General features: G+C 51.1%; 1 protein-coding gene across 1 annotated transcript in view; it reads right to left on the minus strand.

Moving 5' to 3' along the window:
• Positions 1-21543, minus strand: part of ALPK2 (alpha kinase 2) — a 99327-nt gene that overhangs the window by 20321 nt on the left and 57463 nt on the right. The window contains exons 5-8 of the mRNA XM_037035028.1: positions 5811-9024; positions 2335-2482; positions 200-303; positions 63-98 (exon numbers count right to left, since the gene is read on the minus strand). Coding sequence (XP_036890923.1) covers positions 63-98; positions 200-303; positions 2335-2482; positions 5811-9024 — 3502 coding nt within the window. The remainder of the gene's footprint in view (positions 1-62; positions 99-199; positions 304-2334; positions 2483-5810; positions 9025-21543) is intronic.

Raw genomic sequence — 21543 nt, forward strand, 5'->3', positions numbered from 1 at the left:
CCAGGAGCTATTTCGTACTTTACGATGGGCCCACCCCCTGCACCCCACTCATATTAGCTCACCTTTAGTATCCTGGTGGCTGGAAAGGTGTTTGAGAACTGGAAGAAGATACAGAAGAGAATGCTTTCAGATCGAAGGAACATCACTTGGCAGGGGCCAGTGGTTCTCATTTATTGGGAGCGGAAGAGCTGAGGTTTACCTTCCGGGGTAAGGTTGAACTCCGCCGTCACTTTTCCGGAGAGGCCCTGGTCCCTCTGGCTGGGTTGAACAATGGCCACGGACACCGTGGAGTTGTCTCCTGCACTGAAGTGGGGGATAGTAACACGTGTCCTCATTCTGAACTTGCATTTTTCTAATGCACGTAAGGAGAAAGGAACTCGTCTTTCTCAGACCTCATGTTGTCAGCCAATGGGTTGGCTAAAGGACCGGATCGTGATAAGCTGTTTAAGTGATATTTTTATCTGCAGGGGATGATCAGCACAATTCTGGTTGAACATTCTCAGTCCCAAATGCAATGTTAACACACAGAAGCATTTGAGGGGGTGGACTGTCGTTAATAAAGCAAAGAACGAGCATCACGAATTCTGGGGGCTGATCAGAATTTCTGATCAGAATTGACCTCAGTTCTGCCACTAATCCAGATGACACATGCTTGAAGGAGAACTGAAAACTTCAAAACCGACTATAAACCCAGACACACTAAGGAACAAGAAAAAGGGGGCCTTTGCTGTGGGTAAGTGACTCATGGAAGGACTTGTAATGGAAACCATCAACTGGAATTAGGGGGGGAAGAAATTTGATAACGTCTGAAATCCCATGGGAAATAACACAAACGATGTCTTCATATATGAAGGAATTATGACTTCCGAATATGCTCAAGTATTAGCAGAGAGAAAGCAAATCGGTGCGCCTAATCCAGACAGGGTCGCCGAGGAGAAAGGAAGCAAACACCATCGAGACTTGAGAGGCCTCAGCCACGTGTCATCAGTAAATTGCCTGCTGCTAATGCTCATGTCCCCTGGAGGGAGGTCAGGTTCTCTAAAGACACCTGGAAAGGAAAAGGAGCCAGGAAGCCGCAGGCGCCAATGCCGAGTCCATGTGGCAGAGAATGCTGGCTAATTGCACTTGGCTGACGGCTACAGAAAAAAAGGTTTAATGAATAATTAGTACTTCTTTTTGATAAAGCTCTGGAGAATAGCCTTGATTTAAAACTCAAGCCATGGCTTCTCCATTACAATTCCTCTTAAACCATCGTACGACAAACAGGTAAGGATGACAGTTTAGGCCAAGCACACTTGCTAACACGTCAGTGATGATCCAGTGAGATTTCAGCAGTGACACTAAGGAAGCAAAACTGTGGCTCAAACCTCCCACAGCTGCGTCGGGGGCATTCACTTTCAGGCATAATCCAAGCAGAAATGTTTGATTGGATTATGCAGAAGACTCCTATTTTTCTTTCTTTTTCAGTCTGCTTGTGACAAGATTAAAGGGATAGGAACACCTCCTGTGACTCGGGGAGCTGAACAGGGACCCCCTTTGGCTGAAAGAGGTTTCTGAGAGTGGTGTGGGTTATGCTGCTCCCCATCGAACCAGGGGCCTGGTTCTAGAACGATCCACACCTCCTCGGGTGTGTCGGATGAAGCTTGAGTCCCTCAGTTCTCCTGAACAAGCATTTATCCCCAGAAAGGCGCTTTAAGAAGCCATCAGTCAGATTCGCCCCACAGGGAGCGTTCTTGGCAATGACCCCCACGGCCCTCTGATAGCCTGGCGCCCCAGAAACACCTGGCTCTTCCCGCCTTCAAGACGGTTGGTTGCTCACCACCCTCAACAGCGGCTACTTCTCTGCTGCCACATGGATTCTTTCCCTTTAGATTCACCTTCTCGGCTCTGTTTGGTCTTCACCAGGTTAAGGGGAATTTGTGAGACAGAAAACACAGCAAATTCACAGACACATGGAAGAGTGTTCTGTGAATTTGAGGCCGCAGAGCCCGGCAAACCAGAAGGCGATTTCACGCGTTCCCCAGATATCATGAAAATGCAATGGTTTTAGAAATTAAAATTTAAAGCTGTGCTATCGAAGGTTTTAAATCACATGTTTATATGTAACAAAAAGTTTTGTGACTTTCTAAGGGACCCAATGGCGGCAGAGCCAGGGCCAGACCCTTCCACCATCCCCCATCCAGACGCCTGGCTTCCCTTACTTACTCTTCCGGGACACTCTGGGCGTGGAGTTGCTACTCGATGTTTTACTTCCTACCATGTGTTATTTTATTTTAGAACCATGTGGTGAAATAAGTGACAATTAGGAAGAGTCGCCAGGGGCAAATACCGCACCTTCTCTGCACTTGGGCTATTGGTTTTGAATCTTTTGTCCACCAGATAGTAGATTCTTCATGAATTTCTGCAAACTGGTGGCTTAATCTTACATTTCCAGAATGTTCCGGAAACATCTCGGCTTGGATCTTTTTCAGTAATACCGGAGCTGGGGAAGAGAGATTGGCAGGTCAGCGTTCTTGTAACAGTTGCAAAGAGTTTACATCAGACAAAAGACTTCGCCATCTCACCTCTCTTAATTCTCACAACAATCCCAAGAGACAAGGAAAATAATTATGACCCTTGACTTATGCATGAGAAAACCAAATGTCTGAGGGGACATGTGGCTTGCCTCAATACTAGGAAAATGAACAAATCAATCTATGTAATTACTTTTTGTTTTTTAAAGTTTTTATTTATTCATTTTTAGAGAAAAAGAGGGAGAGAAACACCAATGTGTGGTTGCCTCTCATACACCCTCAACCAGGAACCTGGCCTGCAACCCAGGCCTGTGCCCTGACTGGGAGTTGAACTGGCAACCCTCTGGTTCGTAGGCCAGCACTCAATCTACTGAGTCACACCAGCCAGGGCCATATTACTTTTCATTACTTAAAATCCCTTGAGTAAGGTCTGTGGCCCACAATGTGAAATATAACTTGAGAGACTTTTTTTTTAAAAGATGAGGGAGAAGGAGTTTAGATATCTAGCCTATAGGACCTGGTTCCAAAAAAGATGCTCTTAAATGATCACCAGATCATCCAGGTCAAAATCAGAGCTGGAGATTAGAGAGTAGAATAAAATCTGGATCATCCAGGCAATTGTGGTCAAGCCCCCAGATGTAAAAAGCAGCTCAACAATAGTTACTTGCAGAAAAGTATTCATTCATCTTTCCTCTGATTACCTTTGTCTTTGCGGAAGATTGCTGTTGTGTCTGGTACCAATTTCATAAGCAAAAGAGAAATGTCTGCTTGAATGAAATAGGAGCAATAAGGGAATGACTTCCAGAGTTGGGAGGAGATCTTTGAATATTGCTTTTTTAAATCAGAAATGAGAACTCCACAAGCCAGGCAAATGTGTAATTGCTTGGGGCAGCCACTGGGAGGCAGCATTGACAGTAGAACAAGACAAGGATAGAGGAGACAGCCAGGTGGTTGGAATTCCTGGAAATGTGGTGTCTGTTGGTTAGAGACCAAGTTCCATAAGTCTGTGGCTTTGGTAATACAGAATGTCATATAACTCAGAGCCAAGACAAAAGTCATCGACACTGATGCTTGTTCGCTCTGTCCCCTGAAATTCCACCGCTGTACAATATGTGAAAGAGTCGCTGCGTGAAGCATGCCCCTCAACTCTCCCTCAAGCCAACAGACCTTGAATAACAGAGTTCACATTTACAGGGTTATCTTCTTCCCGGGGAGCCATAATAGGCTGCTTGGGGAACACATTCTTAACTAGAGAGTAGCTGAAGTTACTGACAATATTATGACAGAGAGAAAATATACCAAGCTTTTATTGATGGCAAACCCCATCTCCATCCACTTGGCTCCTGCTAGCTGCACTGGGCTTCCAGGCCCAGAGTCCTGAACCCTTGGTTCAGAGTTGACCAAGCCACCTCACCTGGGACGCATTTCCTCAAGGGCCCTCCCAACACTATGCGATCACGGGCAGTTTGTGGAGAGGTTGCCAACCCCACCTACTATCTGTTGTAAGTTCTGAGCACAGAAAATTGCGGAGCAGAGGAAAGGGCATAAAATGAGCAGCAGAATTAAGTGAGGGTCTTAGGGAGATGCAACGCCAGCTTGGACAGGAGGCCTGGGGCTTCGTAAAGGAGCCCCATTTGTGTGGGACAGAGGCACCAGGTCGGACGGAGGAGCTAAGAGGAGGCCTGGCAGTGTCGCTATACTAAGTGTCAAATGTCCAGAAAAAAAGGTTACTCAGATTGTTTAACTTCTCTCAGAATCATCCAAGTCATCCCCCAGCCGCGAGTCCTACCTGACCATGTCACGGATGCGTGAGTACCACCCCTCCCCAAATGCCGCACCCCGTTCTGACTGCCCTTTGAGCTCAGGGGGGCTGTGTGGCAACTGAGATCAACCCCCTCAACAGTGTGTGGTCATCAGAGTGTCCTTTCTCCTGTGGGCAACTTGAATAACCATGGGCATTCCAAACAGATCACTTCCCTCTGTGGTAAACACACGTTAGAGATCTTCTAAAACATCTCTCTGTCTCTTTAAATCTGCTTAAAACCATGTATACTAACAATCTGGTTGGACCCCTCCAAACTCTTCAGAAGGTTGTTTTGTGTGACAGCTTTGTATTTAATCCGTTCTGACACAGGGCTTCCAGCCCGTGGATGGGGATGGCGAAGGACAAGCACCACCCAGAAGTCTGCGGGCTCAGTCAGGAGGGGAAAACTCTTCCCCAGGAGCCACAGGGACCACGGAGGTCTTTGCCTGCTGCCCTGTATCCTCTTCTGACTTCTACCAGGTCTTACGGCAAGTAAGAAAAGAGCTCTGACACAGAAGAGGCTAAAATTTAGGTCACGGGATGGAACTAGGGGTTAGTGATTCCTGGTGACGAGCCCTCTGGGCCTCCGGGCTCCAAAACCTGGAGCAGAGACCCAGCCCCTCCCGCAGCCTTTAGACACAGGTAAAGCAAAAGGTGAGTGGGAATGAAAGTTTACACCCAACTCTGGAAGGAAACCTGGTGTGCAGTAAAGCAATTTGTAATGAAAATCAATGATTGAGGAAGAGATCTCCAAACTGTACCAAAATGTTTATTTCCGGGGAATTCTGCTCAGCATGTGGTCTACTTAATTATACTAATTAGCTATATTGATGAATGCTTCTGCTTATTCTTTATACAATATTTTTTGAAGGATAATTAAACAAAAGAGCATCCTAATCATACTCCCTGAATTAAACACAGCTACAGGCTCTCCCCACAGCCCACCTGGGAACTTGTTAGAAATGCAACGACTCAGGCCACACCTGGAATCAGATGCCTTGGAATTAGAGCCCAGGTCGTAGTTTAACAAGCCCTCCAGGTGACTTTGAGGCCACTCAAGTTTGAGAACCAGAGGAGTCTATATGCCGAGCCCTGTGCTCACAACCATAGGGTCAGTGCCCACCTGGTGGACACTCACCTTAATGGCAAAGGACTCAGAAGGACCAAGGAACATGACACCCACCTGGTCAGCAAACCCAAGCTTTAACAGTGACGGAAAGCAACGGGGTCTCACCTTTTCCTTCTCTTTTGCAAGGCAGCTCTTTTGGGTCTTTTTGCTCACTGGTGCATGACACCGACATCTCAAGTTTAGGGACCTTTGTAGGAACGCTTGAGTTCTTTCTGACATTCTCCCTTTCTTCCAACCTCAGCCTCAGGGCGGCNTGGTGGACACTCACCTTAATGGCAAAGGACTCAGAAGGACCAAGGAACATGACACCCACCTGGTCAGCAAACCCAAGCTTTAACAGTGACGGAAAGCAACGGGGTCTCACCTTTTCCTTCTCTTTTGCAAGGCAGCTCTTTTGGGTCTTTTTGCTCACTGGTGCACAACACCGACGTCTCAAGTTTAGGGACCTTTGTAGGAACGCTTGGGTTCTTTCTGACATTCTCCCTTTCTTCCAACCTCAGCCTCAGGGCGGCCACCTTGGACAAAATCTTCTTCTTCATTCCCTCAGCTAAACGTCCACTTCCTGAGGTTTCTTGCTTCCTCTTGCCCTCCTCCGAAGCAGTCACTGGGGGTCTGTCCGTCTGGGCTGCCATAGGCCGGGGCCTCTCCTCCCCTGACTTGCTCCCATGGCCGAGGGTGGGGCCCAGTTCACACGGGTCTTGCTGTGTTTTAGGAGCTGTCTCTGACTCATGTTCTCCTGAAGTGAACGCCAAAGGCATTGCCGGGGAGCTGGATGGGCTTGCGGTTTTGGTTTCCCCACTTTGGGGCATCTCTTTTTCAGGTTCCTCAATCTTGTGGCTTATTGGAAAGTTTGAGATGTTTCCTTCGGGGGATGAAGCAGAAGGTGGTGGAATAAGACCACCAGGGGAGGGCGACTGTTTCCCACCTTCACCCCCTCTCTCCCCACTTTCCCCTGAGGCAGAAAGCCTACGCCCACAGTTGCTGGGCTCCACTAAACAGTTTGTGGGGATGTCATGAACTTGACCTGTGGTGTTCTGAAAGTCAGCTCCAGCAGATGCCTGAGTCATGACTGCAAGACCACTAGAAAGAGGTAAAGTGGGGAAAACAAAATCTGCTCCACTGTTTTTACTTTGCTCTACCTCTCCTTGTTCACTGGCTTCTTGGTTTGGGCCGGTGCTTGGAATGGTTCCCCCACTTTGCTGGGGGCATGGAACTGGTGAGCTGGCAGGGCTGACTTCCGCTCTCTGGCCCAAGTGTCCATCCTCCAGTTTACTGTCCTCTGTGATGAGCCCCGGGGTGGATGCAGAAGGCTCCCGGGGTCCCACCCTGGCCCGCTCCACCACACCTATTTCGTCAATGGGATCTACAGAGGACTCGAGGATTTTCGGGCTGGTCAGAAACGATTTAAAGAAGGCAGGGAGAGCCACCATAAGCTGTTTTTCCTCTTGGTTTTGACTCCCATTGTTAACAGTTTCCTGCCCTCCAGTTGTGGAAGCTTCAGATGGCAAATCTGCAACACACAATTCCTCTTCGACGGGGTCCACAGATGACTCCAGGAGCCGGCGCTGGCTCAGATACCGGGCAGAAAGGCAGCTCCAATAGGTACGCTGGGCTGGCTTCTGACCTTCATGGATATCTCTGTTATCAGCAAGGGCTGAGCCAGGCTCAGCCTGAGGACCGCCAGCCGATGGTGCAGGCTCAGAGGGGTCCAGTTCAGGCCCAGCAGCACCTGCCTGTTGTGCGTCACCTACGGCCCAGACCCCATCAGAAGTCATGGCCCCAGCAGCTGACTCCTTGCACTCAGAATCTGCCGGTTGTGCTGGAGGCCAGACCTCAGAAACAGAAACCCCTAGAGCCATCCTCTTGGGCTCGTGGCCTGATTCCCCGTGTCCTCTGCCTGTAGACTCCTCCGGGGGGATGTTGGAGCGAGGCGGAACACTGCCCACAGTCTGCCTATCATCTTCCACAGTAGCTTCGGCCACCGGGGACACGCTGGTCCCCGGGCTTGAGCACGGCCTTCTTTCCTCCCTGCAGCTTGCTGGCACGTGGTCCAAAGGTGCCAGGACTGTCTCCCCTCGCGCAGCAGGCGTCAGGGCCCAACTTTCCTGGACATGATCTTCAGAAGGAGAATCCTGGCGGGGAAGGCTCTTCTGCCAGGTCCTCTGCATTGTTTCTCTTCCTTTCTCCTGGAACTTCTCTTCCAGGCTCCTATTGGCCACTCCGTCCACAGTCTGGCTCCTGTCTCCACACTGGTTATTGACCTGAAGAGGGGAGTCGTGGCTGAGCTCCCCCTCTGGGAGCAGGGGAGCACAGATGCAGACTCCCGGTCCCCTGGGAGCCAAGCAAAGCTCTTCTTCAGACTCAGGGGTAGAGCCATTTAAAATATGACCTGGCTGTAAATTGGAAGGATGTTGAGAGATATTTTCACCTGGCATCTGAGGTGACCTCTCCTCAGGGCCAGCTGCACAGCTGTTCTCAGCAATTGAAATGGGGAGGTATTTGGCTGGATGGACTTCAGTGGCAGTGGTACCAACTGGTGTATCCCCACTCTCCCTGGTCCCCTGAAGACACTCAAGATGAGCAGGTAACGTGGCCGGCTCCTGAGGAAACTTCGCAATCGAACTATGGCTGGTTGGTGTATCTGCGGGGCCCAGGGCATGGGTCCTGGGGGAGTCCTCACCTTCTTCACGCTGCACCAAAGAATTCTCAGAGGACAGGGACTGTCTGTCCTCAAGCCCTCCTGCGGGGCTGGGGCTTGGCCTGCCCTGCCCCATGGTGGCCCGTGAGGGGGTGGGATTCTCCACCCTGGCTAGCTGCTCCCCTGTGGTGCTTTCACTGGCCTTTTGTGAAGTGTCCCAGGGGAGGGCGCTGCTAGGTACAGGAAATGTCACTGTGTTTCCGTCCTTGTTGCTTTGGCCTGCAGACTGTGCAGGCTCCGAACCTCGTCTTTGGAAAACACCTTCCAGTGTCCTTTCATCAGGAAAACACGAGTCAAACACTTGGCTTTGACCTTCCGCCAGCTGCAAGTCCGTGGAGCAGAATTCTTGGGGCAAATGCTTATGAACGGGGGCTCCAGCAGGGGGATCCATGGTGCCACCTGTCCCTTGGTCACCTGCTTTAAGATGTTCCATCAAACACTCTGCTTCTCTGCCCCTCGGCCCATGGCACACAGTTCCCAGGATGGGGACAATATTTGTGGGTGCAGGGGAAGAAACAGAGAGAGTCCCTGGCTCCCTGCGGTCACCGCTGCCCTCTGCGGGCAGACACACTGGCAGCTCACAGGGGGAAAGAGTTGCATGGGTGGCTTCTGGGGGGCTCGGCTTCTGTCCTGGGTCTTCCCAGGAACGTCCAGGTGTGTTGTCTTCTCTGCCTTGGCTTTCTTCACGCCGTGGGCCTTGAGTACAGCTTTCTCTGTCCAGGTATGGAATCAACGATGCACGTTCATCATCGCTCCTTCCTAAGCTGGGGACAGAGTCTGCTGTGGTCCCAGGCAGTGCAGACCCCTCCTGGGCAGGCTCTGAGAAAGCCGGTGTCTGGCTGGGAGAGAGTGTCTCCCCGGCTGTGTCCTGAATTTGCACCTAGGAAGACGAAAAGCGATGTTAGTACAATTGTCCCTGGGAGAGCCCGCAGTAGGGCAGCACTGTGGTCACAAGAGCGTTAATCCCTGAGGACTGTCATCATGGACAAGGAGAGCAGCGGGAATGATGGAAATCTGAACGTCGATCCCCAAACCCGCTGTAGGTATGAGAGACTTCCTGGAGATACGCAAATGTAAGCACCTCTGTGTTCCAGGGGACCCCTGGTCAAATTGTCATTATAAGCAGAAAGCCTCCTGATGTCATCAGTTAATGATTTTCTCCCTTTGTCTCTCTCTCTCTTGATAAAGATGAGAATAGATTGAATATTAACTATTGTCACCAAGTAAGTCCTAGGAGCTTGTGTGTACCTTTCCAGAAAGATATATTTCACATGACCATAATAAATGAAAAATGCAGTGTCCATAAAGTAGTAATGAGCAATCTTTGCCCCCAAATATGACAGCTTGCTGGTTAATAATGTTACTAAAGAACAGAGAGGCCTGCTCTCTTTGAGCCCTCCCTCTCATGGAGCAATAGGGTCATGATTGGCCACCAGCACTGCCAATCATTTTTGCCCCCCAGAAGGTTATAAAATTTTGCAATGTCTCCCCCATTTTAAAACAGCTGCCCGGTGGCAGGCAAACTGTATCCACAAGAAACAGAGAACCTGGGACTCCTTAGGCTTTTGTGAAGAGAAAGGATCAGAGAGACAGAAGAAAGAATGACTGAATGAACCTCTCTCACAACATGAGGGTGAACCCATCATGGTACTGTTGGAATGTGCTGTGATACTGGGTATTATTCAAGGAAGCAGCAAACTCTTGGGCTGAATTCTTATCCCTTGAAGTGTTTAGCTCATCCAGTATTTCAATGCATATCAAAATTATGCCCAGCTAAGAAGAACAGAATTGCTGCTAAATTTCAGCAAGGATCCCCGCCTTCGCCCCAGGACGCCTGCTCTGCAGCAGCCTGGTTCAAATGTGCAGGCTCCATGGCTGGGCTTCAAGACGGAAGGAGTGGGCTCTCCAGCGTCGGACAAAGTGGAGCTGAAATGTTCCAGTGCACGTGCAGCTCCGCCGCCCTGAGGCTGATTTCCATCAACGAGGACGAGAGCCATCCCTCCCTGCACACACCGACAGTGGGAAAGAGGACGGCAGCACAGCCACACCTCCTTCTGCCCCCTGCAGGGCTGCTTGTGGCCAGTGGGGACTCGCCTCTCCTTTTCTCTGCAAAGCTACCCCGATGTTCGCTTCACTCAGATATTATTGAAAGTGCTAACTGAACAAGAAGAAATTTGGTACAATTTCATGGGTTATTAACTCCACAAGTGCTGGGACCATTCATCAATTCAACAAGCATATATCTNCCATCAAACACTCTGCTTCTCTGCCCCTCGGCCCATGGCACACAGTTCCCAGGATGGGGACAATATTTGTGGGTGCAGGGGAAGAAACAGAGAGAGTCCCTGGCTCCCTGCGGTCACCGCTGCCCTCTGCGGGCAGACACACTGGCAGCTCACAGGGGGAAAGAGTTGCATGGGTGGCTTCTGGGGGGCTCGGCTTCTGTCCTGGGTCTTCCCAGGAACGTCCAGGTGTGTTGTCTTCTCTGCCTTGGCTTTCTTCACGCCGTGGGCCTTGAGTACAGCTTTCTCTGTCCAGGTATGGAATCAACGATGCACGTTCATCATCGCTCCTTCCTAAGCTGGGGACAGAGTCTGCTGTGGTCCCAGGCAGTGCAGACCCCTCCTGGGCAGGCTCTGAGAAAGCCCGTGTCTGGCTGGGAGAGAGTGTCTCCCCGGCTGTGTCCTGAATTTGCACCTAGGAAGACGAAAAGCAATGTTAGTACAATTGTCCCTGGGAGAGCCCACAGTAGGGCAGCACTGTGGTCACAAGAGCGTTAATCCCTGAGGACTGTCATCATGGACAAGGAGAGCAGCGGGAATGATGGAAATCTGAACGTCGATCTCCAAACCCGCTGTAGGTATGAGAGACTTCCTGGAGATACGCAAATGTAAGCACCTCTGTGTCATACACACAGCCTGTCACAGGACTAGCATTGAACAGGTGCCACACATTAGCACCGGGTCAGCGCTCCGTGAGCACTTGCTGAAAGAAGGGGGCAGTGAGTGAGCCCTGCACCAGGTGAGACAGGGCTACCCAACTGCACCATTAACACTCTGCACTTGGAAGGTTTGGACTCATCTGCCCCTGACTCTGGGTCAACTCTGTTCAAAGGAGACTTAACCGTGAGCAGGGGCAGGTACTGGTTCACATCCTGATGTTTCTAAAAAGAATGAGTTCCCTCTTTTCCTATATTCTTTTTTCCTTTCTCGCTATGTTAAAAGGAAAAACCAGAAAGATAACCTCAGAGAAATAGGAAGCATGGTTTTTAAAAAAAGGATTGAGGAGTTTAACATGCACACGGTCTCGCCTCTACACCTGAACACCCACAGCACATGTAGAGAATGTTCTTTTCATTTGCTACTTGGGTTCAGATTTTTTATCATGAACTGTAGCACTAATATACCGAGCTATTAAGCACAGAAAGTGTGGGTGGCTTCCTGGTCATGATTTGGGACACTCAGGGACACTGTCGAATCACAAATGCCAAGAGCTCTCTTGAGCTCTCCTCTCCTGCCTGAATTTCCATTGTCTGTCAAGCCTTTATTTTAAGATCTTGCCATCATCACGACACTGTCACCACCAACAGACCCTTAGGGAGTGGCTGCCACGTATAGGATGCTCTGCCAGGCACTGCCCAAATCCTTCCAAAGGGCTCAAGCTAAAAAGCCACTCTGTTACTTCCCCGGAGGGCGCCCCCGCATTCTTGTCTGCCGCCATGTCAGCAGGGTTGACAGCAGACAGGAAGACACAGCAAACACCCAGAGAGGGCGAAGCAGAGGACGGGTAAGCTTTGAGGAGGGCAAGTTTGGCCATTGGAATACATCGTCTCAGCCATGGTGGTGTGCCCAGATTTACAAAGTAGTAATGTTCCTGTTGAAGTATACACGCACGCCTCCTCTCTTGCATTAAAAATAAAACTCTGTCTTAAAATAGCCTGAAGAAGGGTCCCATGTAAAAAATATGGCAAACCCTTGACCGTGTGAATTCACCCACTTCACAAACATTTACGCAGTGTCTACTGTATGCCAAGCTCTGTTCTAAGTACCAGGGGAGGATCAGTGAACGTAAAAAAGACTTCCGGCCTTTTGGGAGATATATTCAAGCCACAAACTGTATCATTGGTCCACTGCTAATGGGAAATTCCATAAATTTGACTTTAAGTACCCCAGGGGGGTTTCTGAAAGTGAAGCCTTTAACAGCCCAGGACATCCTCGTCAAGGGCCACAGCATCCGTTCCCAGGGCAGTCTCCCTGGGGTCACGCAGAGGCTGACTCAGAGAGAAAGAGAAACCACTGTCCTGAGCCTTCCAAACCGTTCAGACCATTCTCTTAGGAGGAGCGCGCCCAGGTGAGACATTCGGAAAGATCTCCAGCAAAGGCCTCCCCTGCTGCGCAGGTGGTCTCATCATGGAGCGAGCGCTCAGACTCAGGGGGTTTTGTTACGGAGGGAAATTGCTCTCATTCGGGTGAAAAGAAGGAGGGTTTGGGGCTCTAGGAGGAAGCCCCGTGTGGTGTGTGGAATGTGGACTAGGAAGACTGGTTTCCTGGGTTCAGCGCCACCCAATACTGCGTGCAAGATCTGAAGCAATCTCTTTGGCCTCTCTGGCCCTCTGTCTCTTCCTCTAGGGCTAAACACCTGCACGTCGGCACCATCCTGCCAAGTGCCTGACCCTCCCTGACAATGGTTTCCCTTGTTCTCTGTGAAAAGCAAGTAGTGGCCAAGGCAAAGCCATGTGCTTTGGGCTGTGTGTGGGCTTTCTCATTCGACTGGCAAAATAAATCTGAAATGCTGATATTTCCATCTCTTCTTTCCTGGTGAGGCCAACAGCCAGGGTCCAGTCGGGAGACAGAAACCACATCCTGGGTTAACTAAGGGCAGTTGAACAGGAAGACTTGTTAACGGCAACGAAGAGTGACTGGAAGACACAGGGAGACCCTGCGGTGCTCCAAGGTGAGGGACAGGACTGAGGGAGGGCCATGTGGCAGGGGCTGAGCCCTAGCGGCAGACGCTGCCAACAGGCCACCAAACAGTGGAGACGCTCGCTGGTTTCGCCGGGCTGGAACTGGTCTTCGATTGCGGGGTGAGCACTAGACCGCCCTGCCTTGAGCAGGTGGGGAGAGGGTGGTCTCCAGGGCACCATTAGGGGAGAGGGCGGTGCCTTCAGAGCGGGGGAGGGGGGGTTGTAGAGGGAGAGAACACCGTCCTGGATGTTTGGGGCCAGGCTGTGTGTAGGTCTGGGGAAGCCAGAACATCAGTACAGTCAGGAGGCCCTCAGAGCAGGTAGCCATGCTGAGTTCTGGTTTCTGAGCAAACAGGGCTGCAGGAAGGTTATCTGTCACAAGGCCAAGGCTGCAAGGTCACAAACGGACCATGCTCTGGGCTCCATGGCTGGGGCAGACTGTGTGGGACGACCACAGTCCCACAGGGCTGACCCCACCAACACTGATAACGACAGGACTCATCTTCCTCCTGTGGGGGCCGACCACACCCCCTACTGAGATGGCTCCACTGAGCTTATTTTAAGAGAAATGGTTAGCAGAATTCTATCACCAAGCATCACTGATGGGTGCTTTTGGGGCAGAGGGGGCAGTCAAGTGAAAACAGGAGATGGCTGAAGGTCAGGGTGCGAAAACGTCCCAGGGTCCCACAGTCAATGGCAGGACTAGCATTTAAAGCCAAGTCCGTTGGCCGTGAAGCCCTTTGCAACCCAGCTTTTCTGACGCGAGGAGTTAAGAGAAACCTCACCAAAGGGCTGGGGGGAAATCCCTAATTTAAACTCAGAACTTCTGAGCGTCAGAGACACTGGGCAGAAGACTACGTAATGGTCCTCGTTACCTGGAATGTGACCGGTGTTTGTCAGCTTCTTTACGAGCCCTAAGGACAGGGACGCTTCACTCCCTATTTCTAGAATTCCAGAACTATGGGCATAGCAGGGGCTCAATGAATTGGGTTGAATGAATAAACACATGAATGAACGCAAGGAGGAGAGAGGGGAAAGCAAATTAGTAACACTCCCAAACCTGTTGTTGAAAGCAGCGTCCAGCTTGAAAGCCGACAGCCTGCTTGCACGGCATGTCCCAGCACCGTCTCTATGCAACGTGCCTCCCATTCTACAAACACATTGTTTTCATTTGCTGGCCTTTCCAAAACTTCTGCCTCCTAAGTGAGTCTGCCACAGGTCCCCTGGAAAGGTGCGCTGCCCCGCTATGTGCCCCACGACACTCAGGGTCAGTCGCCTTTTTGTTAATGACAGTGTCCCCGATGCCAACAAAAGCGCATGCCTCTCAGTTGAGTCACTAACAATGGAAGGTTGTAGGAGATGAGATCCCGCTTCTCAAATAGCTTCTAATCCAGCTGAAGAGAGAAGAGGCACACGGAAAAGATAAACAAATAACCATCCCTGACAAGTGGCGCTGACGGCCCGATGGGCGGAGCCTGACTGACAGGTCGAGCGAGGACAGCCATCACCACGCATCCCGCTCTCCCACTCGACGGATCGGACCCCGAGATGCAGAAACTAGAGGCTGCACTGTTCCATCGCATGCATCTCTTCTCAGTCGATTGTTGGACATTTCACTGGAGCCTCAAGAACCTTCTCTACCGGGTAGAGGGGGTAGTGGGAGGTGTGGTGGATGCTGTGGGTTGACTGACCCAACGGCATCCCCAGGCCCCTTGTCCCTTGCCACCTCCAGCTAAAGTAACTGGGAAAGCACACTGCAGAGCAAGATGGAGCTGAGGGGTCGGTTCTGGCCAGTGAGGGGTGGGGAGAATTCCAAGCAAGGGGTCTGGGGAGGCCTGGCTTGGCTCTGTCGGGCCCAGGTGCGGTAGGCACTTTAGCTACCCCGTCCGCTTCCTGCCACAAGGATGTGATGCCTGATGTCACAGCTGGCATCTCCCAGTCAGGAGCAACCAGCATGAGAATGACAAGCCACCACACATGGCTGGTGGAGCAGAAAGAGAGAAAGGCCAGAGGAGGGTGCGGGCATTCTTGAGCCACTGGGACAGCACGGAGACCTTCCACCTCCAGATGCCTTGTGACAAGAACAACGCAGGTCCATAGGACTGAGGCCACTCTCCCGTGGTTATTGTGTTAACTGCCGCTAGAAGCAGTCCTGGCAGATGCCAGAGGACAATGCATTGCCGAGGGTGAGGGAGAAGGCATGAGGTACACCCTGGAGCCCTTCTGGAGGCACTGGGTGAACTGAGGTAGGGATTAGTTTGAAGGGCAGAGGGCTGGTCAATATGCCAAGGGATCAAAAGGGCTTGAGGCAAGATGAACTTGGAGGCCAGTGGGGGAGGGAGAATGGGGAAATCTGAGAAGCCGGGTCATCAAAGGAGAGGTCCCAGCTTTAAGGCAAACACAGCCCCCCAGGGCCAGGAGGGTCAAGCATTTAGCTCCTTGTGTCTGCCAGCCAGCACCGCCACATGCCTCCCCATGGGACGAATTCTCCAAATTCTGTTTCTTTTTAAATGGTCTTTGAATGTTCTTTCCTCCTTATCTGGACTAGATAGAAATAGCACCGTGTCCTTCAGCAGTTGTCTGCACATCATCAATTTCCCCCTGTGGTTCCAGGAATCTCGAACTGGGAACTGCCCGGCTCCCCAGCCTCCCGGGCTGCTGGGGCCTCGCCCATGGCTAACCTTTCCTAACTATCTGCTGAGCCCTCACTCCGGGCTCAGGGCCATCCGTCACTGGATAGATTAAATCCATACCACCTGGACCTGAGAAACGGGAAACAGCCCGGTCTCTGGCCAAAGAAAGCTTGCAGGCAACCTAGAATATTTCAGGAACTTGCGCTTTAGGGGGGAGTTGCCGGATTGCCCAGAAAGGAGCTTCACTTAAAGGCTTTGAATGTAAAAATAGCTCATAATAAAAAGGGGGGCACTCGTCTGAAGCCCCCAGCCAGATGCTGAGCACCCTGTCCTTTGACCGGCTCATCCCCATTCCATTCCCTCAGGGAGACAAGGGATGTCCCACCAGCCACTGTTACAATGCCGGCAAAGTCTTAGAGTTTGCAACCTGCCAGTTTTGGTCTCTTACTGGGAGTGGACAGGGTTTCCATGAGGAACACCCTTTCCCAGGGCCCGGGGGCTCTGTGCATTCAGCAGAATCTGCCCGGTGACACTGTGTGAGAGAAAGAGCCGAGAGCTTTCTGTGTTTGGGGTACATCTTAGGTGATCTGAGGCAAGTAGCAGAACTATCACTAACAGTAGCAATTACTGAGCCCTACGTAAGCCTTAATACATGGCAGGCACTATTCTGTTAATGCAGTTAATGTTTAAAAAATGACGTAGAAATGTATGCCTTTGGGACTTTGGGTTGTGTCATGCTAGGGAGAAATACACTGGCTACTCCAACACATAAGAGGGCTGTTTGGTGACAGACCCCCAAATGCATGGGTCAGAAAAGCAGCTGTCTTCCTTTCCTGTAGGCATCTTTATTTTCCCACATCGAGGAGCTGAGAGGAAAGACACGATTTCCATAAGGGCGCTGGGAGATAGGCCAACGTAAGAAAAATGGAGTTAGGAAGGCCAGGAATTTTTCTTGAAGTCCATCAGGCACTTCTGCATAGTCTTTGGTTTTTTGCTGAAAGAGACTGGACTTGGATGAGGCATGAAAGGAAAGAGAATCAGGGGCTGCAAAGAGGGTTGGGCCTCCGAGAACCCAGGGCTTAGTCCTGGGTGCGCTGCGACAACGTGGGAAGCGGCTTTGGAGAAGCCGTCGGATCTCTTGCATTGTTTCTTCCACAGTGAAGGGAGAGGGTTGGCCCTGGCTCTTGGCCCCAGTAGCTCTGGTGCTCAGGGACCTGCTGTCACATACACAACACAAACAATGAAACAGGGCTTCAACCTCGCCTTCCATCTGGAACTGGGTCTTCCTTCGGCTGCTAAGGCTTCTAGATCCAAGCCTGTGACTGAAAGAGTTGTTAGGGGAAAGGACATAGCATGTCGCCATGGGTAGACTGGTCCTGAATGGGGCACTGGGGGCCCCAGAAGGGGCCAGGGAAGAGACAGCAGTCTGGAGAACAGGCCACCACTGGGCACGGGCTCTCCCTGGGGCTCGGCCTCTCTCGCCACAGCCTCTCCCTCCTCGGTGCAGTAAGTAGACGGCACCGTGTCAGCATGTGGGGTCTGGGGCCAATCCCAAAGGGCTCTGGAGGCTCACAGACCTCGTCCAAGCCAACATCATCATCACAGCCCCAGAAAGGACAACCACCGTCGCCATTGGCGCCCAACATTGCTGACCCTTTTGGGGGTTGAGGACAGTTATGGCTCCTTTCCCCAGGAACTCTTACTCTACCCATATAACTTTGTGCATAATGTCAGGGGCCTCCAGACCCCCTGGAGCCCACCGATCCCGGGCCCACGGAATGAATCCCCGAGTCGGTCACGAGCAGGGGCTAGCTGAGTGGTGTGGGGTTGTCTCCTTCCCACAGCCCTGAACTTCTCTGCAGATTTCGGACTGCGTGACAAGGGGCAAAACAAAACTCTAGGCAGGTTCTAGGACAGTGTTTTCAAATCAATATCTCTCTTCACTGTTTCTAGAATTTGTGAGCAAAATCAAAACTAAGGTAGTAGCCATTACCCTACCGCACTGACAGTAATACCTGGTACAAAGTCAGTTCTTGTAAATTTTAGAAAGAGGAAGTATGCGTCACAGTGACTATGCTACAACTTTGCCTATTCAGTGTGACTTCAATGTCTGCAGTGAGGATGACAGCCAGCACTTGGAAAATCTGAATATAAACATAAATCTAGGCAGGTCACCTGTCGCAGACGGTCAGTACCAAAAATCAGAAGAAACTGCAGGCTTGGGGCTTGAGGAGCCCCTAATCCACCACATATCTCTTTTCTAAGTAGGAGGACAGCTACATGCCTGCAGGTTTGGCTTCTGCTTAAGCAAAACTATCCCCTCAAAGTGGACAGGTCTATAGGGTGCAGTTACAGAGCAGGCGGTGACCGCTGCTGGATGAGATTCAGAGACAGCTTCATTCGGCAGGAGAAACAAAAGTTCCTGGGCTAGCAAGAGTGACACGGGAAGCACAGGGCTAGTCTTGGCCAGTTTTGTGCGAGGCACATAGTAGGTGCTCAAAAAAAAGGTCAGCCCTGGCTGGTGTAGCTCAGTGGATTGAGCACGGGCCCGTGAAGCAAAGGGTCGCGAGTTCAATTCCCAGTCAGGGCACATGCCTGGGTTGCGGGCCAGGTCCCCAGTAGGTGACACATGAGAGGCAACCATACATTGATGTTTTTCTCCCACTCTTTCTCCTTCCCTTCCCCTCTCTCTAAAAATAAACTAATAAACTATTTAAAAAGATAGGTCAAATGAGTGAACATCCATCTAATGTGTTCTTGGTCTAGTGTCAACATAGACAGAAAGACTTTGCCCCTTCGGAGTCCGGTTCTCTCCTTATTCTCTGTTGACATTGACCTCCTACCCGGAAAATTGCCCGATGGTCCTGTGCTTTGGTTAATACGTACTTTCTACTAAATTGTAACTCTTTTTCATCACTGATACTTTAATGCTTGGTTGGCCTCAGTCTTCTTTAGATCTAAGCTGAAGCTGTCTGTTTTCTTCTGAGCAAAGAAAGAAGCAGCTCTTGCTTTAATCACGAACAATTGAGGTTTCCAATATATACTAACCAGGAAACATCGGCAGAAACATATCCACGGGCACCAGGCCCCAAGGGTGGCGATGTCCAGTCGGCCAGGGGCACACCGTTGCACAATCACAGAGTGAAGCTGAAGGGTTAAGTTTCACACGCCTGCACTTGAACCGTAAGAGGATCAAAGGCAGGAAGTGGGGAGGAGCACAGAATAGAGCAGACTGGAAATTCAGGGACCTCTACTGACAGAGCCATCAAAATCAGCTTTCTCCTTATAGATGGAAGGGACAAGAATGATTCTCAAAGAAGCATCTGGGAAGCTGAGTGGTGGGAGCGATGCTTAGAGAACCAAGAAAGAAAGAAACTATCTAGAAGTCAAGGCAGTGATTTGAGGCAGAACAGAGAAAAATGGCTGACCTGGTATTTGCATTCATGGTGGTGTGAAAGTTCACACATACTACTTCGGGTATGCAGCAGTTCATGCAATCGCTTTGTTCTTGCTCTGGAACTGACCTTGGCTTTCTCTCGAGCTCCAGCCCCAGGCAGGGACTTAGAGAAGAAGTGGATGAAACCAGTTCTCTCTCTGACTGAGCCCGTCTCCTGTATGACTCACACAGCCTTTAGGGAGTGCTGGGGCCTTTAGTTCTGCTCGCCCTGACCCTGCTTTTCTGGAAGCTGGTGTCTGAGCCGCCCACACTGGTAGATGGGGGAAGGGGGCTCCTAGGCCCTGTGTCCCAAAAGGGAAGCAGAGAAAGATCTGTCCTCACGGTCTCCCCTCGCTTACACTACAACCGACAATCCCAAAGCCAGGAGAAGGGCAGTCAGGGTGCGCATGGCCTCTGGGCCCTGCCTCTAGCTCTGTGAGCATTTCACCCCAGTGTCCCAAGGGCTGGGCACCCTTGATGAAACCCTCACAGTCCCGCTTTCTGACTGTGTGGAGATAACACTTGAATCTAATGGGAAGGAAGGGACTCAAAAAACTCCTCTCGCAGCAAAGCCCGACTTGAAAACTTACTGTCTCGCTTCAACAAAAATAAAAACTCACACTTATTTCTTTTCATCTGTTTGCTTCCCTCAGCAGAAGCTCACCACCACCCCCCTCCCCCCTCCCCCCTCCCCCACTGGGGGCAGCCCTAGTCTCCCCAGCTGCTTTGGAGGGGGGTTCTGGAGGCAAAAATGAAAAAATAAACATTTTTTTTTGCTACATCCCCGTACATACCACTGGCAAATGTGTTAGTTTGCTAGGGCGGCGGAAACCCATTACCACAAACTCAGGGACTTAACTCACACTTATTCTCTCAGCCCCGGAGGCCGGAAGCCTGAGATCAAGGTGTCTCAGGGCAGGTCTCCTGGTCGCTTCACCTCATGTTGACTAATGACCTCATCTCACCCAACGCCATCCACAAAGACCCTAGTCCCAAACAAGGTCGCATGCTGAGGTTCCAGATGGACATCAGTCTGGGGACACATTATGCAACCCACTATAGCAACCCAATCTTTTCCCAGCAGGCCATGCAGAGCCTCCCCCCAGTCTGCAGTTTGCCACCAACACTCAGCACTGAAGCTCCGCCACGTCACTGGTGGCGCGAGCTTCAGCAGAAGAGAGAGTTTAGAATATTCCAACAGCAGGACAGTTCCAGGCAGGCTGGTTTGCTCCTGGACATTCTGTTTGCTCCCACAGTTGACAGTCTGTCTGTCTGCAGAGTGGAGTTCAGAACCAGCCCAGCCCCACCCCGCCCAATCCCTCTGCCCCCTCCCCCACTCCAGAGCTGTTCCCTGTCCCTGCCCTGCTCTCAGGGAGGCTGACATCCCGGAGCCCAGCCCTCCAGACCTGTAAGCAGCTCCGGCCACTTCAGAATGTTCTTAAGGAACCTGCCCAGGCCAGAGCTGGATGTGTCTTCCCTCTGCTGAAGGGCCGGCGTTGCCTGGGGGAGTTCCCTATGTTGGTGGGCACATTCAGACCCCCAACCAGGAATCTTGGAGACGAAGGGTAAACTGTTCTGGTGATGGTTAATTTCCCACCCAACCCCGTCAGCCTGATAGTAAATGTGAAAGCACTTGTTTTTAGAACATCACTTGAAAAAATATGTCCAAAAATCTCAAGGCAGTATCAAAATACCTGTGCTGACTCAGAAAGATAATTTTTCAAGCATCAGCAGAAAGGGGAGATCAGAGAATGCTCTGTCTCCTGCCCAGGCCCCACCCCCACCTCAGCTCTGCAAATGAAGTGGAGGCCATCCATTGGACGGGGTAGGAGGGCACAGTTTTTCATATTTCTGTCTTGCCAGTTGAACTCCATTTAATTCAGTTCGATAAATAATATTCATGGGCCCTGGCTCTGCTATTCGCATATGAATCAGACCCAGTGTCTGTGTCCACAGAGCTCACGGGGTAACAGCCCAGCCGGACAAACCAGAAGCTGTAACCGACAGCGAGCGCCAGCACAGAGGGGAACCAACCTTTATCGGAGAACTCCCTCCTCCCGCAGGGAGAGGAGAAGGGACAGGTGTATCAGGGGGAAATCCAGAATCCACTTACTGACTGCCTGCCCATTTACATTTAATAATTCCTTTACTCATCAAGTCCTTGTTGCAAGCTCTCCATGTGCCAGGCCTCATCCTAGCTGCTGGGGAAAGAACCTGCCCATGAAAGACTCTGTCTTCTTGACACTTACATTCTTTGTAAGGAGGTAGACAAGGTCCAGGATGTCCTGTAAGGAGACAAGGAGGAGGAAGCAGCATGCACCAAGGCACTGGGGCAGGCGAGTGCTCAGTTATGAGAATGGCTAGGAT

The sequence above is a fragment of the Sturnira hondurensis genome, unplaced genomic scaffold (assembly GCF_014824575.4).
Source record: "Sturnira hondurensis isolate 20B ecotype Veracruz unplaced genomic scaffold, ASM1482457v3 Scaffold0001872, whole genome shotgun sequence".
Taxonomy (NCBI): Eukaryota; Metazoa; Chordata; class Mammalia; order Chiroptera; family Phyllostomidae; genus Sturnira; species Sturnira hondurensis.